At 42.0% G+C, this 16,531-nt stretch overlaps 1 protein-coding gene across 4 annotated transcripts in view; it reads right to left on the bottom strand.

The window, feature by feature from the left end:
* Window positions 1–13,783, bottom strand: part of LOC115205632 (transcription factor COE1-A) — a 107,497-nt gene extending 93,714 nt beyond the window's left edge. For all 4 annotated transcript variants that reach the window (XM_029771815.1, XM_029771816.1, XM_029771814.1 and 1 more), the window contains exons 1-5: window positions 12,873–13,783; window positions 11,902–12,058; window positions 11,115–11,178; window positions 9,853–9,908; window positions 9,353–9,426 (exon numbers count right to left, since the gene is read on the bottom strand). In XM_029771815.1, coding sequence (XP_029627675.1) covers window positions 9,353–9,426; window positions 9,853–9,908; window positions 11,115–11,178; window positions 11,902–12,058; window positions 12,873–13,006 — 485 coding nt within the window. In that variant the 5' untranslated portion in view covers window positions 13,007–13,783. The remainder of the gene's footprint in view (window positions 1–9,352; window positions 9,427–9,852; window positions 9,909–11,114; window positions 11,179–11,901; window positions 12,059–12,872) is intronic.
* Window positions 13,784–16,531: the final 2,748 nt, after the last annotated feature.

The following is a 16,531-nucleotide window of genomic DNA, read 5'->3' as shown; positions in this document are numbered from 1 at the left end:
TTATACATCGGATTAAAGATTCACTTTTTGTTAATCCAGCCACTGTGTCAAATTTCAAAAAGGCTTTACGGCGAAAGCATACCATGCAATTATCTGAGGACAGCGCCCCACTTACAAAAGCATACAAACATTTTACAAACAAGTAAAAGAATTACAAAAGTCAGAAACAGCGATAAAATGTATCACTTACCTTTGATGATCTTCATATGGTTGCAGTCACAAGAGTCCCTGTTACACAATAAATGTTTGTTTTGTTCGATAAAGTCCCTCTTTATGTCCCAAAAACTCTGTTTTGTTGTCGTGTTTTGTTCAGTAATCCACTGGCTCAAAGGCGGTCACGACATGCAGACGAATACATCCTAATAGTACCGGTAAAGTTCGTTGAAACATGTCAAACGATGTTTATAATTAATCCTCAGGTTGTCTATTGTCTAAATAATCAATAATATTTAAACCGGACAATAGCGTCTTCAATTGAAAGGAAAAACAACGAACGACGCGCAATCGGTCACGTGCGCAAACAGCTCTGGTTCATTCTATAGTCCACTGAAAGAATGGTCTCATTCTTCCTAATTTTTCAGAATACAAGCCTGAAACAATGTCTAAAGACTGTTGACATCTAGTGGAAGCTATAGGAACTGCAATCTGGGTCCTATCCCTTTACAAACTGTATAGGCATTCAATAGAAAAGTACCCACATCAAAAATATCCCACTTCCTGGATGGATTTTCCTCAGGTTTTCGCCTGCCATATCAGTTCTGTTATACTCACAGACATTATTTTAACGGTTTTGGAAACTTCAGAGTGTTTTCTATCCAATACTACCAATATGCATATGCATATCCTAGCTTCATCCAAAATTCTAAATACTGCCCCCTACCCAAGAGAGGTTAAACGCTGTGCCGGCAGGATAGAACAGCGGCGTCTGGTAAGACAAGGGGCGTATGTATTTTTGTAAATAACAGCTGGTGCACGTTATCTAAGGAAGTCTCGAGCTATTGGTCGCCTGAGGTAGAGTATTTCATGATAAGCTGTAGACCACACTATCTACCTAGAGACTTTTCATCTGTATTTTTCGTAGCTGTTTACATACCACCACAGTCAGAGGCTGGCACTAAGACAGCATTGAATGAGTTGTATTCTGCCATTTGCAAAAAAGCAAACGCTCACCCAGAGGCGGCGCTCCTAGTAGCCGGGGACTTTAATGCAGGGGAAACTTAAATCCGTTTTACCAAATTTCTATCAGCATGTTAAATGTGCAACCAGAGGGAAAAAATCTCTGGACCACCTTAACTCCACACACAGAGACGGCTACAAAGCTCTCCCTCGCCCTCCATTTGGCAAATCTGACCAAAATTCTATCCTCCTGATTCCAGCTTACAAGCTAAAATTAAAGCAGGAAGCACCAGTGACTAGATCAATAAAAAAGTGGTCAGATGAAGCAGATGCTAAGCTACAGGACTGTTTTGCTAGCAGGGACTGGAATATGTTCCGGGATTCTTCCGATGGCATTGAGGAGTACACCACATCAGTCATTGGCTTCATCAATAAGTGCATCGATGACGTCATCCCCACAGTGACCATACGTACATACCCAAACCAGAAGCCATGGATTACAGGCAACATCCGCACTGAGCTAAAGGCTAGAGCTGCCGCTTTCAAGGAGTGAACTCTAACTTATAATAAATCCCGCTATGCCCTCCAACAAACCATGAAACAGGCAATGCATCAATACAGGACTAAGATCGAATTGTACTCTGATGCTCATCGGATGTGGCAGGGCTTGCAAACCATTACAGACTACAAAGGGAAGCATAGATGAGGGTTGATGTTTGAAAAACTTAGTTGACAGCATGGAGTAAAGATTCCTGCTGTGGCAGGGTGTTCGGTGGAAGAATGTAGCTTAGCATTTGGCGCTATCATTGGGTATGAGAGCATAAAATCAGCCTCAAGGACGAATAGCGCTGTGGTGATATGCTTAGATTCCATTGAAAAGGTGAATACGATAGTTGAGAATGATGTTGTATTGCACGCTCGTTCTCGGGACAATAACGTTCCAAATACACAGATGTCAGTATTTCCTCTTATGAATCCGGCAAAGAAAGTAATACTTTCTAAAGTGCCACCATTTGTTATAGATTAAGTTTTGGAGCTAGAGTTATCTCATCATGGTCAACTTGTATCTACAATAAAAAAGGTTATTTTTGGATGCAAATCTCCTTTCCTGAAACATGTCATGTCTCATAAGTGCACATGATTTTAAAGAAGGATACTGACGAATTGAATTTAGCATTCAGTTTTAAGATTGACAGATTTAATTGTGCTCTATGCTTTTACTGAATCAATTAAATACTTTGGCTGTGGGAAAAGAGGGACATTTGGTATGTTATTGTCCCGAGAACAAGCGTGCAGAGCCCGGAAGCAGCTCTAGTGTTGGTGCAGCTAATGCACCACCGCGAAGGGATGAACATGCTAAGGGGAAGGGGAAGGGAGAAGGTGGGCAGATGTGGTTGGAAAAGTAGGAAAGGAGACTGATGTGGCTACAGGGGCTTTTACAGTGGATCAGAGCAAAGAGGGAGGGGAAAGAGCCGGTGAGAATTGGAGTTCAACAGGAGATTGAAATTAAGGTTCTCATTCTAAGAGGAAGGTAGAGATTGATAAATCAGTTGAGGAGAAACAGGAAGTAGAGATTGATAAATCAGTTGAGGATAAACAGGAAGTAGAGATTGATAAATCAGTTGAGGATAAACAGGTTGAAGTGATGGTGCTATTTCCCTCTGGGGAGGATAGCGAGAGTGAGTCATCTGACGCATCACAACAAAATAGCGAGAGAAATGGGGTGGAAGGGAGGTATGGGATTGAGAAGGTACATCAATTTCTGAAATTGACAAATGGGAAGAAATATATGCAGGATTATGTAACAGATGTTTTTCCTGAAAGTGATTTGTTTATTGAATCTACAAAGGTTCTGATGTCAAAAATAACGCGGGGAGGTTTGACAAGCCTTGAAATTGCTAGACTGAAGATTTGTCACGAGAGTAACAGGTGATTTAAATTCTAAAGGAAATTAAAGAGTTCAGTCGCAGCCTTTAATCTGTAAAGTGATGTGTTTTCTGTCCCATACTCTGTATTTAGTTTTTTTTGTAATATTGAAAATTAAGTTGTGGCAACAAGAGTTGGGGGGACAGTGGTATGTAGTTCTCAAAAGGGTTTTTGCCTTTGTCATATAAGGTTGAAGAGGTAGTTGAGCATTAGAGCAAGGTATGAAAACATCACTATGTGTTTAATAAATACATTTGCCCCAAGGTGGTAGTTGAGAGGGTATGTTTTTTAGAGACATTATCAAATACCATTGAGAAATGTAACACTGAGGCTTATTTATTTCTTGCTGGGGATTTTAACTGCACAGTCAGTGATTTAGATAGAAACCACAAGGAACCTCATATAGCCTCAAGGACTTTTTTAAAATGTCTTATTGTAACACATGAACTGTGTGATATTTGGCGGAGCCAACATTGAGGCACGAGACAGTACACATTAGCCCATGTGAGAGAGAACACCATCTCTCTGGCCAGGTTAGATAGGTTTTATTGTTTTGAGCATCAATCTCAGGTCTGTAAATCAAGTGTTATAACCCCAGTGGGATTTTCTGATCATTGTTTAATAACAGAGGTGGTGTTCATTAACGCTGTAAAACCCCAAAGCACATTCTGGCATTTTAATATAACTTTATTGAGTGATGCTCACTTCAGGAAATGTTTTAGTTTTTTTCTGGGAGAGGTGGAGGTCTCAAAAGGCCAGTTTTGTATCCCTTCAACAGTGGTGGTATTTAGGGATAATCCAGATTCAACAATTCTGTACAGGATGAACGTCACCAGAGACATCACCAGATCAATAAACGCCCTAGAGTCTGAAATAGTGGAACTCCTGACGTTGGTTGAGACCACAGGAGATCGAGGCCATACTCAGGACCTCAAGAGACCTGCTGGCGATCAGAGCACAGGGGGCATTGGTGAGAAGTAAGTTTCAGGGAATCTCTGAAATGGATGCCTCATCCAAATTTTTCTTTGGTTTAGAGAAAAAGAATGGACAAAGAATTATTCATTGCCTCAAATCAGCTTTTGGACAAGAGTTTACTAGCCGTAGTGAAATTAGAAAGAGGGCAGTATAGTTCTATGCTGAGCTCTACAAGTTGAAGTACAAAGAGAATTAAACAGTGACACAGGATTTCTTGATGGGCTACCACAGGTGGCTGCAGAAGCTCAGGTTGAGCTAGAGCAACCATTGTCTTTTCAGGAGCTATACACTACATTCAAATGCATGGAAATGGAAGGGCACCAAGCATTGATAGGCTTCCCGTTTACTTTTTAAAGTATTTTGGGGCCATGTTGGGAGAGGATTGGCTAGCAGTAGTTAACGATAGTTTGACCGGAGGGTTACTACCGATAAGCTGCAGGAGGGCTGTCCTCACCCTACTGCCAAAAAAGGGTGATCCTAGGGAGGTGAAGAACTGGAGGCCGGTGGCTTTATTGTGCACTGATTATAAGATCGTGTCCAAGGCTTTGTCCAACAGGCTGAGGGAGGTGATGGGGCAAATCATACACATGGACCAGTCCTACTGTGTTCCCAGCAGGCAGATAGGGAATAACATTTCCCTGATTGTGGATTTTTTGGATTGGATGCTGGTTTCATTTCAATTGATCAGGAAAAGGCATTTGACCGAGTTGAACATCAATACTCATGGTACACTTTTGAGGCATTTGGTTTTAGCTCTGGTTTTATTGCCATGATCAGGGTGATATATGGTGACATTGAAAGTGTACTGAAAGTTAACGGTGGCTTGAGTGCTCCCTTTAACTTCTTCAGGATTGGTGGGTAAATATCAGACATTGACATATCTGATATTGTCAGAAAGATTAAATTCTTGTTAATCTAACTGCAATGTCCAATTTACAGTAGCTATTACAGTGAAATAATACCTTGCTATTGTTTGAGGAGAGTGCACAGTTTTGAACATGAAAAGTTATTAATAAACAATTAGGCACATTTGGGCAGTCTTGATACAACGTTTTGAACAGAAATGCAATGGTTCATTGGATCAGTCTAAAATGTTGCACATACACTGCTGCCATCTAGTGGCCAAAATGTTAATTGCACCTGGGCTGGAATAATACATTATGGCCTTTCTCTTGCATTTCAAAGATGATGGTACAAAAAATAGGAAAAAACGGTTGGTTTTTTCTTTGCATTATATTTTACCAGATCTAATGTGTTATATTCTCCTACATTCCTTCAACATTTCCACAAACTTGAAAGAGTTTCCTTTCAAATGGTACCAAGAATATGCATATCCTTGCTTAAGGGCCTGAGCTACAGGCAGTTAGATTTGGATATGTCATTTTAGGTGAAAATTTGAAAAAAAGGGGCCGATCTTAAAAGTGAGGTATTTGGAAGGGGTGTTCTTTTATAGAGCCACTACTAAATAGCAATAGAAGTCACATTGAAGGGGTGTACCTTTCAGAGGATATTCCTCCTATTCGTCTCTCAGCCTATGCTGATGATGTAGTACTTTTTGTGAAAAATTAAGCAGTGGTGGATAGTTTGAGTCTCATGGTTGAGCGGTTTAGGGGAATATCCTCTGCAAAGGTAAATTGGGGAAAAAATTGTGCTTTACAGATTGGAAAATGGTCTGGAGGGATCATGGCTTTGCCAGGGGGGCTGTAATGGTGTAAGGGAGGACAATTCTGGTGAAGGGCAAAATCATCACCTTAAAACAGTTCATGGCCATGGCTGGGCCCCCACCTTAATGGATGGAAGACGGGTGGCTGAACATTTGGGGGTGAGGTCAGAAAGGATTGTCGGACAACTGCTGGGAAGCTGCTGGAATGCTCTGTCAGTAGAAGAGTGGTTAATGCTTAATAACCACAAGAAGAAGGTACAAAATGAAAATGCCCCATTTCCAAGACTACGGATTACTCCAAATATCCCAAAGTCAGAAAGAAAGGCGTTATTACTGGATTTGAGAGGGTTGGAAGAGGTGGGTTTGGATGAGGTGAATGGGAAAGACTTATATAGGGGGGGTGTCAAGGTTTTGAATAAAGATAAATTGAAGAATAGAAAATACACTCCTTGGAGGGTAAAACTGGGCCAGGGTGACAAGGTAAAGCCAGCATGGAGAGCATTATACAAGCCACCGTTACAAAAGGAAACTGATGACATGCAATGGAGGGTTTTGCAAGGCATCATTGCAGTTAATGCTTTTGTTTCTGTCATTAACTCAGATGTTGGAGATGGATGTCTTTTTTGCAACATAAGAGAAACCATTTTTCACTGTTTTATGGCGTGTGAGAGGATAAAGCCTCTTTGAAATACTGGAGTCTTTATTTACAGCTGTAGGGGAGATTTTCAATAACACTGTTTAATTTTGGGGTTTCAATATAGTAAGCAACAGAAAAGAAAACTTACATTTTATTTTGGGACAAGCTAAGATGTTGTCACACCCTGATCTGTTTCACCTGTCCTCGTTATTGACTCTACCCCCTCCAGGTGTCGCTTGTTTTCCCAGTGTATTTATCCCTGTGTTTCCTGTCTCTCTGTGCCAGTTCGTCTTGCATGTTTCCAAGTCAACCAGCGTGTTTCCCCGTTCTCCTGCTTTTTGCATTCTCCTTATTCTAGTCCTCCGGGTTTGGACCCTTGCCTGTTTCTGGACTTTGTACCCGCCTGCCTGACCATTCTGCCTGCCTTGACCACGAGCCTGTCTGCCACTCTGTACCTCCTGGACTCTGATCTGGTTTTGACCTTTTTGCCTTTGCCTGTCCACGGCCATTGTCTTGCCTATCCCATTGGATTAATAAACATTATAAGACTCCAACCATCTGCCTCCTGTGTCTGCATCTGGGTCTCGCCTTGTGCCTTGATAGATGTCATTTTTTTCTGAGTCGGAAACATAAAATAGATACTGGTTATGGGCAGGATGTAAGATGTGTTTTTAAAGGATTAGTCAAATCCAGAATAAAAGTGGATTTTGATTTATTCTCGGCTGTAAAAGATCTCCCATTGTTGAGGAGAAGTGGGTTTATGAAGGAGCGGTTTGTTTTGTGGGAGAGAGGAAACTATTTTTTGTTGATGAAATGAGTTGAATGTGTATATATACAGTATATGCTTTTTAATTTAATTCAACACATTTTTATTTAGGAATGACACATTTGTTGTTTAATTTCTGAAAAGGCAGTCTGCCATTATTTGTGTTAATAATTAAGTATAAAATAAAGGTTTTATAAAACCTCAAAAACTCTCTCCCTCTCTGTACACTAGATGACCAAAAGTATGCGGTCACCTGCTTGTCGAACATCTCATTCCAAAATCATGGGCATTAATATGGAGTTGAAGTTGGTCCCCCGTTTGCTGCTATAAAAGCCTCCACTCTTCTGGGAAGGCTTTCCACTAGCTGTTGGAACATTGCTGCGAGGCCTTGCTTCCATTCAGCCACAAGAGTATTAGTGAAGTAAAGCACTGATGTTGGGCAATGAGGCCTGGCTCACAGTCGTCGTTCCAACTCATCCCAAAGGTATTCGATGGGGTTGTGTAGGCCAATCAAGTTCTTCTACGGCGATCTCGACAAACCATTTCTGTATGGATCTCATTTTGTGCACAGGGGCATTGTTATGCTGAAACAGGAAAGGGCCTTTCCCAAACTGTTGTCACAAAGTTGGAAGCACAGAATTGGCTAGAATGTAATTGTGTGCTGTAGCATTAAGATTTCCCTTCACTGGAACTAAGAGACATAGCCCGAACCATGAAAAAAAGTCCCAGACCATTATTCCTCCTCCACTAAACATTACAGTCGGCACTATGCATTGGGGCATGGCATCAGGTAGCATGGCATCTGCCAAACCCAGATTTGTCCATTGGGCTGCCAGATGGTGAAGCGTTATTCGTCACTCCACTGCTCCAGAGTCCAATGATGGCGAGCTTTACACCACTCCAGCCAACGCTTGGCATTCCACGTGTTGATCTTACACGCTTGAGCACTTAGCGGTCCTGTTCTGTGAGCTTGTGTGGTGGCTGAGCCCTTGTTGCTCCTAGACGTTTCCACTTCAGTCCTGTTCTGTGAGCTTGTGTGGCGGCTGAGCCCTTGTTGCTCCTAGACGTTTCCACTTCAGTCCTGTTCTGTGAGCTTGTGTGGCGGCTGAGCCCTTGTTGCTCCTAGACGTTTCCACTTCAGTCCTGTTCTGTGAGCTTGTGTGGCGGCTGAGCCCTTGTTGCTCCTAGACGTTTCCACTTCAGTCCTGTTCTGTGAGCTTGTGTGGCGGCTGAGCCCTTGTTGCTCCTAGACGTTTCCACTTCAGTCCTGTTCTGTGAGCTTGTGTGGCGGCTGAGCCCTTGTTGCTCCTAGACGTTTCCACTTCAGTCCTGTTCTGTGAGCTTGTGTGGCGGCTGAGCCCTTGTTGCTCCTAGACGTTTCCACTTCAGTCCTGTTCTGTGAGCTTGTGTGGCGGCTGAGCCCTTGTTGCTCCTAGACGTTTCCACTTCAGTCCTGTTCTGTGAGCTTGTGTGGCGGCTGAGCCCTTGTTGCTCCTAGACGTTTCCACTTCAGTCCTGTTCTGTGAGCTTGTGTGGCGGCTGAGCCCTTGTTGCTCCTAGACGTTTCCACTTCAGTCCTGTTCTGTGAGCTTGTGTGGCGGCTGAGCCCTTGTTGCTCCTAGACGTTTCCACTTCAGTCCTGTTCTGTGAGCTTGTGTGGCGGCTGAGCCCTTGTTGCTCCTAGATGTTTCCACTTCAGTCCTGTTCTGTGAGCTTGTGTGGCAGCTGAGCCGTTGTTGCTTCTTGATGTATCTACTTCACAATAACAGCAGTAGCAGGGCAGAAATTTGATGCACTCACTGAGATCTTCAGTAAAGCCATTCTATTGCCAATGTTTGTCTATGGAGATTGCATGGCTGTGTGCTTGAAATAGCCGAATCCACTAATTTGAAGGGGTGTCAATATACTTTTGTATACATAGTATATCTCGTTCTCTCTCGTTCCTCTCCTCCTCCCATCCTCTGACTCTCCCTAACCCCAATCTCTCTCTCTCTCTCTCTCTCTCTCTCTCTCTCTCTCTCTCTCTCGCTCTCTCTCTCAGAATTGGGTCATGCTGTGGTCCCACTGTACCTGGGGAGAGTTGCATTTTGGGTAGAGGGGAAGGGGGAAGCAGACTGATGAGCCGTTCCTGAATAAACCGATCATCTGACTGAAACCAGGGGAGACAAACACACACTGAGAATATATGTTTGCATAATCCCTCTCTCTCTTTCTTTCCCCCTTTCTTTAGTCTCCCTCTCTCTCTCTCAACACATATTATCCGTCTTACCTGCACATAATCTCGTGAGTCAGTAGAACCCGACACATCTCAGGGTTCTTATCCTGTCCCTCATAGATGATCGCCTGGAGAAAGAGAGAGAGAGGAAGAGGGGGACGGAGACGGAGACAGAGAGGGAAAGAGAGAGAGAGATAGAAAGGGAGACGGAGAGGGAGAGAGAGGGGGGGACAGAGATGTTTGTTAGTAAAACAGTTTGCCTCGTGGTGATTCTTCTTTACAACCTCACACAAAATGGTTTTCATCTGGTAGCATGAGATATATAACAGAGATTTATTCTCTCTTATAACGTGTGTGAGCAGTTGGTCTGCCAGACTGTAGTATAGTGCACCATCTGGCCCTTCCAGCACCTCTTCCAACATCCACAGTCCAGTTTCACCTCTCGCCAACCACACTGCATGTGCTCAGACCTGTGAGTCACTTACAAACACACACACACATACACACACACACACAAACACACACACTATCACATTTCATGAAAGAGATGGTACCTGTTTGGTCATGGAATCGATGAGGCGCACGTAAAAGTCCTGTTCTGTCCTGATACCTATAGACAGAGAGTGAGATATACCGTAAAGAGAGAGAGATATACAGTAAACAGAGAGATATGCAGTAAAGAGAGAGATATACAGTAAAGAGAGATTATATACAGGAAAGAGAGAGAGATACAGTAAAGTTAGAAATATACAGTAAAGATAACGATATACAGTAAAGAGAGAAAAATATACAGTAAAGAGAGAGAGAGATACAGTAAAGAGAGAGATATACGGTAAAGAGAAAGATATACAGTAAAGAGAGAGATCTACAGTAAAGAGAAAGATATACAGTAAAGAGAAAAATATACAGTAAAGAGAGAGAGATACAGTAAAGAGAGAGATATACAGTAAAGAGAGAGAGATATACTGTAAAGAGAGAGAGATATACTGTAAAGAGAAAGATTTGCCATAAAGAGAGATATATGCAGTAAAGAGAGAGAGAGATATAGAGTAAAGAGAGATATATACAGTAGAGAGAGAGATATACCCTAAAGAGAGCGAGAGAGAGAGATACAGTAAAGAGAGATGTTTGAGATACACATCGAGAGACAGATAGTTAGCCTATACACTGAGTATACCAAACATTAGGAAAATCCTTCTTTAACCTGTCTCCTCCCCTTCATCTACACTGGTTGAAGTGGATTTAACAATTGGCATCAATAAGGGATAATAGCTTTCCTTTGGATTGACCTGGTCAGTCTATGTCATGGAAAGATCAGGTGTTCTGAATATTTGGTACTCACTGTATGTACTGTATGTATGTATGCTGTTAGTGTTTGCAAATGTGCACAGAAACATAGACCTAATGGTCATTTCAGTTTCAGATTAAATTCAAATACAATATTCTGGATTGGTTCATGTTAAAACAGATAGAAGGCCATTGTTCGTAGAGCCACATACATAAGGTCCAACTATACATGACATAGGCTATTGAATAAACTATTTGTAAAAAGTAGATATTCAAAAATTATAGTATTAATAGGCTAATACTAATACGTACATTAAATTAATCATTTGTATAATAATAACAATCTGTGTTATTTTCATATAGCAATTAAACATTTACTGTCATTTTTTTATCCCATATATTTTATTCAAATTAATTTTTGTGTGTTTGTGTGTGTGTGTGTGTGTGTGTGTGTGTGTGTGTGTGTGTGTGTGTGTGTGTGTGTGTGTGTGTGTGTGTGTGTGTGTGTGTGTGTGTGTGTTGACCGTACCATTGCTGTATAGGAGCTGTAGCCTGTACTGTATCCCATTGTTGGTCTTTTCCCCTGGCGTTTCCTGCCAACACACACACACACACTCAATCAAGTCACGGAGAGCAAAACCCACAACACACACAGATTTACAAAAGGCCAAAACATTATCTTTAAATGTAACAAATATATATTTCAATATCAATATCAGAAACGATATAATAACTTTAAAAAACGATATGTCAATAATTTTCAAAAAACGTTCATGATAAATAGAACTGATGGAAATGACTTGTAAAAGTGAAACGACTATTGGTAGGCTACAGAACTCTGGCTTGTAATACTATACTAATACATTCTATTTGTTTTTAACCAAATACATTAGATTTTACTACTGCAACAATAGCCTACTAGAAGAAAACTGCATGTCTAAAGAGTTGACTGGTGACACTTGCAAACTTGTTTAAATAATTCAAAACGGTTAGTGCTGTAATATTGTTAATAGCTATAAATGATGCTACAAATTCGCTTTAAAACGCTGGAATATGAGCACATGATCAACGCGCTCAGGGATTTGAATAATAAATACAACAAAGTATCGAATATAACAGCTTGGACAGCGGAATCCTTCCATGTGGTCCAAACTAATATAAGAAAAACTGTAATCCATAACTATATACATTATTGTAAGACAACATTTGTATTGTTAATTGTAGTAGTAAATTAAGCAATATATTAAAAAGCCTCATGTATGTAAATAAACTGCTGCAGATGTCAAATCAATATATAATGTTTTGGGAAATCTCACCTTTTCCTTTTCAACAAATCCAACGAAGCTGGTTCTCTCTATCTCCACCGGCTGCCCTCGTCTGTCATACAGAGCCAGCACAAAGTGGAAGAAGTTGGACTTGCGGAGATTGGAGGGCGGTTGCTTCTCGAAATGTGCCCGGGCCAGAGCCACGCCGCTGCGGATACAAGTAGCACCAAGCCCCGTTAGCACAACTTTCACATGGATGCCACTGAATTCGTTCACAAATTACAAATTATTTTAAAAAATTGAAGTAAAGAGTAAAACACTAAAGTTCTGGTCCCCGAAATCGTCAATATATATTGATTTATATTTTACATTTTAACCAATTTTTTAAATTCAGACTGAAATGTCATATCTGAAGTCATTTGCAAATTTCTGAAAACAGTTATGGGTCAAAAACATATATTTACAAATTGTCAAAGTATAGCCTTAGCCTATATGAATAGTTTGGATTTGGTCGCTAACGTTACATGGATAGCCTATGCTAGATTGTGGACGTTTTTGTCGACTGTAATAATCAACCTGTCTCAAAAATAATGCTTATATTATTGTTTTACTGCGTTATAATGATTGGCGTTTCATTATAAATAACTCAGTGCTAATAACTAGGCTGTACAACTAGGCCTGTGTCTGACATGTTTAAATACTTTGGATATAGTGTTTATTTTGATTGATTTAATAGGCTTTCTAGCTAATAGGCTACAGAAAACAGAAATACATACATTATGCAGGCTATGCTATAGCCTAGCTTCAATCAGAGACATAAAGCCTGCATGCAAAAGCTATAATCAAATATCCCAAGTCAAAATTAGGCTATATGCCTAGAAAAGAAAACCAGCAGTCCATTGGGAGCGCAATGCTGTCCCTAAACACATGCGGTCCGTCTCAGATAACAGGGCTGGGGTAGAGATCCATCTCCTCTCCATTCACCGGGGCCAGTGCTGACCGGCTAGCCACGTCGGGCTTACCTCTGGGCGGCTGTGTTGACGTCCAGCAGCCCGGCGCCCTGCATCCAGCTCCGCACCGCGTTCATCCCGGCCACCATGGGCTCTTCTTTCATAATACTTCCGCTCCTCTGGATGTTCTCCTGGATCCCAAACATCAAAACTCACGGCTGCTCCTCCTACCGTCAGTCACTATTACCCTCTCGCTCCCTCTCTCTCTCGTTTCTTGTTCCTTCCTTCCCCGTGGCTTTTGATCACACAGACGGCGATAGAGATGGTTAGGCGTAATGTTTATCACTTCTTTTTTAGTTTTCTCTCAGTAACGAGAGAGAAAGAGAAATATGAAGGATATGAGGGTCTGCTCGTGGACGTGGAAAAGGAGCTGTCAACATCTAGGGGTTAGTGACCTGTGCGTCAACAACTCTCGTGAAGAAGATAAGTGCTCCTGGACCATCAGGTGAAAGTGACGAGGGGGAGCCAAGAGGATGAGAGGCACTGGGTGTCTTCTGGTTCAAGGAGCGCTCCCAGAAATCATTAAACGTCACTTCAAGAAAGAGACAATATTTTAGAGAAGATAAACAGGCATCAACCAATCAAACAAGTGTTCTTTCTTCCTCAGCCTACTGCTGTATATATTTTTTAGAAATCTCTCTGTTCTCAGATAAAAGGAGCGCGCGAGGAGACGGAAACAAGGAAGTCCCGTAGAAGAGGCAAAACCTCCACCAGGCGATAGATCCGTTCGTTGCTCCTGTCCTTTCGGGATTGATTTGCGGTATGTCGGTATTTTCTTGTCAAACGAATCACTTCTGAACGTCTCCGGCAAACCGAATACCAGTGAACTCAGCTCGAAGGGAAGCGGGCGTGTCTGGTGAAGTGGAGGGTAACGCCCCCAAACACAGTGCGTGCAGGGTCGTTGATCATCATCTATCGATGGTGCTCAACTCAGCCATGTTGCATCCCCAGCCTAATACGCACACACAGTCCCCACACTTAACCAGAGTGTGTGTGTGTGTGCGTGCGTGATCAATGGGCATGCCTTGTGATTTGAGATCTCTCTCTCTCGCTCTCTCTCAGACACACAAACACACGCACACTTTTTTAATGCAATACTGCCATCTAATGTCTCATTATCAACCAGAGAAGATCACTACCTCTACTTTGTCTATAGACAGATAATCTACTCCTCTCACCATAGCCGGGGAAGTAGGGGTGCTGCAGCACCCAACGATAAATGGAAATACTTTGGCCAAAATTAGGCAAAGAAAACCTCATTTTTCCCTTAAACGTTTTACTTCTGTCTGAACATGTAGCTCCCAAGTGGTGCAGCAGTCGAAGGCACTGCATCTCAGTGCAAGAGGTGTCACTACAGTCCCTGGTTCGAATCCTGGTTGGATCACATCTGGCCGTGCTTGGGAGTCCCATAGGGCGGTGCAAAATTGGCCCAGCGTAGTCCGGGTTTGGCTGGGGTAGGAAGTCATTGTAAGTAAGAATTTGTTCTTAACTGGCTTGCCTAGTTAAAATACTGAAGATCAATAGCTTCTAGATTAAGTTTTATCACAAGCACTTACAGTTGGGAGGACTGAAATTTGGGCATCACGCACGCCAAATATAGAACAGCTTGTTGTGTTGTGGACATATATACAATCCAACCTCTTTTACTGTTAAAATGGGTACCCCAGCAATGTCTGCCAGTACTGACTTGAATGGGAACTGCCATCTATGGATTATATTTCTATGGTTGGTTGTGGCAGTCAGTTTGCCTTCCACAAATTGCTGCATTTTCATCATTGGGTTAGTCCGTGTCACTGGAAAGTTTATTGTGTAGCCTACTATAGCCTAGACTATATATACAGGGCATTCGTAAAGAATTTAGACCCCTTTAATTTTTCTACATTTTGTTACGTTACAGCCTTATTCTAAAATGTATTACATGTTTTTTTTCGCCTCATCAATCAACACTCAATACCCCATAATGACAAAGCAAAAACAGATGGTTTTTCTTTGCAAGTTTATTCAAAAGAAAAAAAAGGAAATATCACATTTACATAAGTATTCAGACCCTTTACTCAGTACTTTGTTGACGCGCCTTTGGCAGCGATTACAGCCTCGAGTCTTCTTGGGTATGACGCTAAAAGCTTGGCACACATGTACTTGGGGAGCTTCCCCCATTCTTCTCTGCAGATCCTCTCAAGCTCTGTCAGGTTGGATGGGGAGCGTTGCTGCACAGGTATTTTCAGGTCTCTCCAGAGATGTTCGATCGGGTTCAAGTCTGGGCTCTGGCTGGGCCACTCAAGGACATTCAGTGACTGGTCCCGAAGCCACTGCTGCATTGTCTTGGCTGTATGCTTAGCGTCGTTGTCCTGTTGGAAGGTAAACCTTCGCCCCAGTCTGAGGTCCTGAGCGCTCTGGAGAAAGTTTTCATCAAAGATCTCTACATACTTTGCTCTGTTCATCTTTCCCTCGATCCTGAGTAGTCTCCCAGTCCCTGCCGCTGAAAAATATACCCACAGCATGATGTTGCCACCACCATGCTTCACCATAGGGATGGTGCCAGCATTCCTCCAGAGGTGACTCTTGGTATTCAGGCCAAATAGTTCAATCTTGGTTTCATCAGACCAGAGAATATTGTTTCTCATAGTCTGAGAGTCCTTTAGGTGCCTTTTGGCAAAATCCAAGTGTGCTGTCATGTGTCTTTTAGGAGTGGCTTACATCTGGCCACTCTACCATAAAGGCCTGATTGGTGGAGTGCTGCATAGATGGTTGTCCTTCTGGAAACTTCTCCCATCTGCACAGAGGAACTCTGGAGCTCTGTCAGAGTGACCATCGGGTTCTTGGTTAGCTCCCTGACAAATGATCTTCTTCCATGATTGTTCAGTTTGGCCGGGCGGCCAGCTCTAGAAAGAGTCTTGGTGGTTCCAAACTTCTTCCACTTAAGAATGATGGAGGCTGCAGACATTTTTTGGAACCCTTCCCCAATCCCGTGTCTCAACACAATCCTGTCTCATAGCTCTACAGACAATTCCTTCAACCTCATGGCTTGGTTTTTTCAACGACATGCACTGTCAACTGTGGGACCTTACATAGACAGGTGTGTGCCTTTCCAAATGATATATATATAAATTCTTATTTATAATGACACGGACGATGCTGTGCCAATTGTGCGCCGCCCTATGAGACACCCAATCATGTGATACAGCCTGGATTCGAACCAGGGACTGTAGTGATGCCTCTTGCACTGAGCTTCAAATAATGTCCAATCAATTGCATTCACCACAGGTTGACTCCAATGAAGTTGTAGAAACATCTCAAGGATGATCAATGGAAACAGGATGCACCTTAGCTCAATTTAGAGTCTCATAGCAAAGGGTCTGAATACTTACATAAGTAAGGCATTTCTGTTATTAATTTTTAATGCATTTGCAAACGTTTCTAAAAACCTGTTTTTTGCTTTGTCATTATGTGTGTAGATTGATGAAGAAGAACATGTATTTAATCATTTTTAGAATAAGGCTCTAACGTATCAACATGTGGAAAAAGTAAAGGGGTCTGAATACTTTCCAAATGCACACCATTTGGAAAGTATATATATATATATACATACACTATTGGCAAGAGTTTCCGTTAGGAAAACATATACCAAATATCAGCGTTTCCGTTCAGAAAATTTGGACTGGACAAGGGAC

The sequence above is a fragment of the Salmo trutta genome, chromosome 13, assembly GCF_901001165.1.
Source record: "Salmo trutta chromosome 13, fSalTru1.1, whole genome shotgun sequence".
Lineage (NCBI taxonomy): Eukaryota > Metazoa > Chordata > Actinopteri > Salmoniformes > Salmonidae > Salmo > Salmo trutta.
The sequence above is the reverse complement of the archived record's forward strand: the minus strand, read 5'-3'. Positions and strand labels throughout refer to the sequence as shown.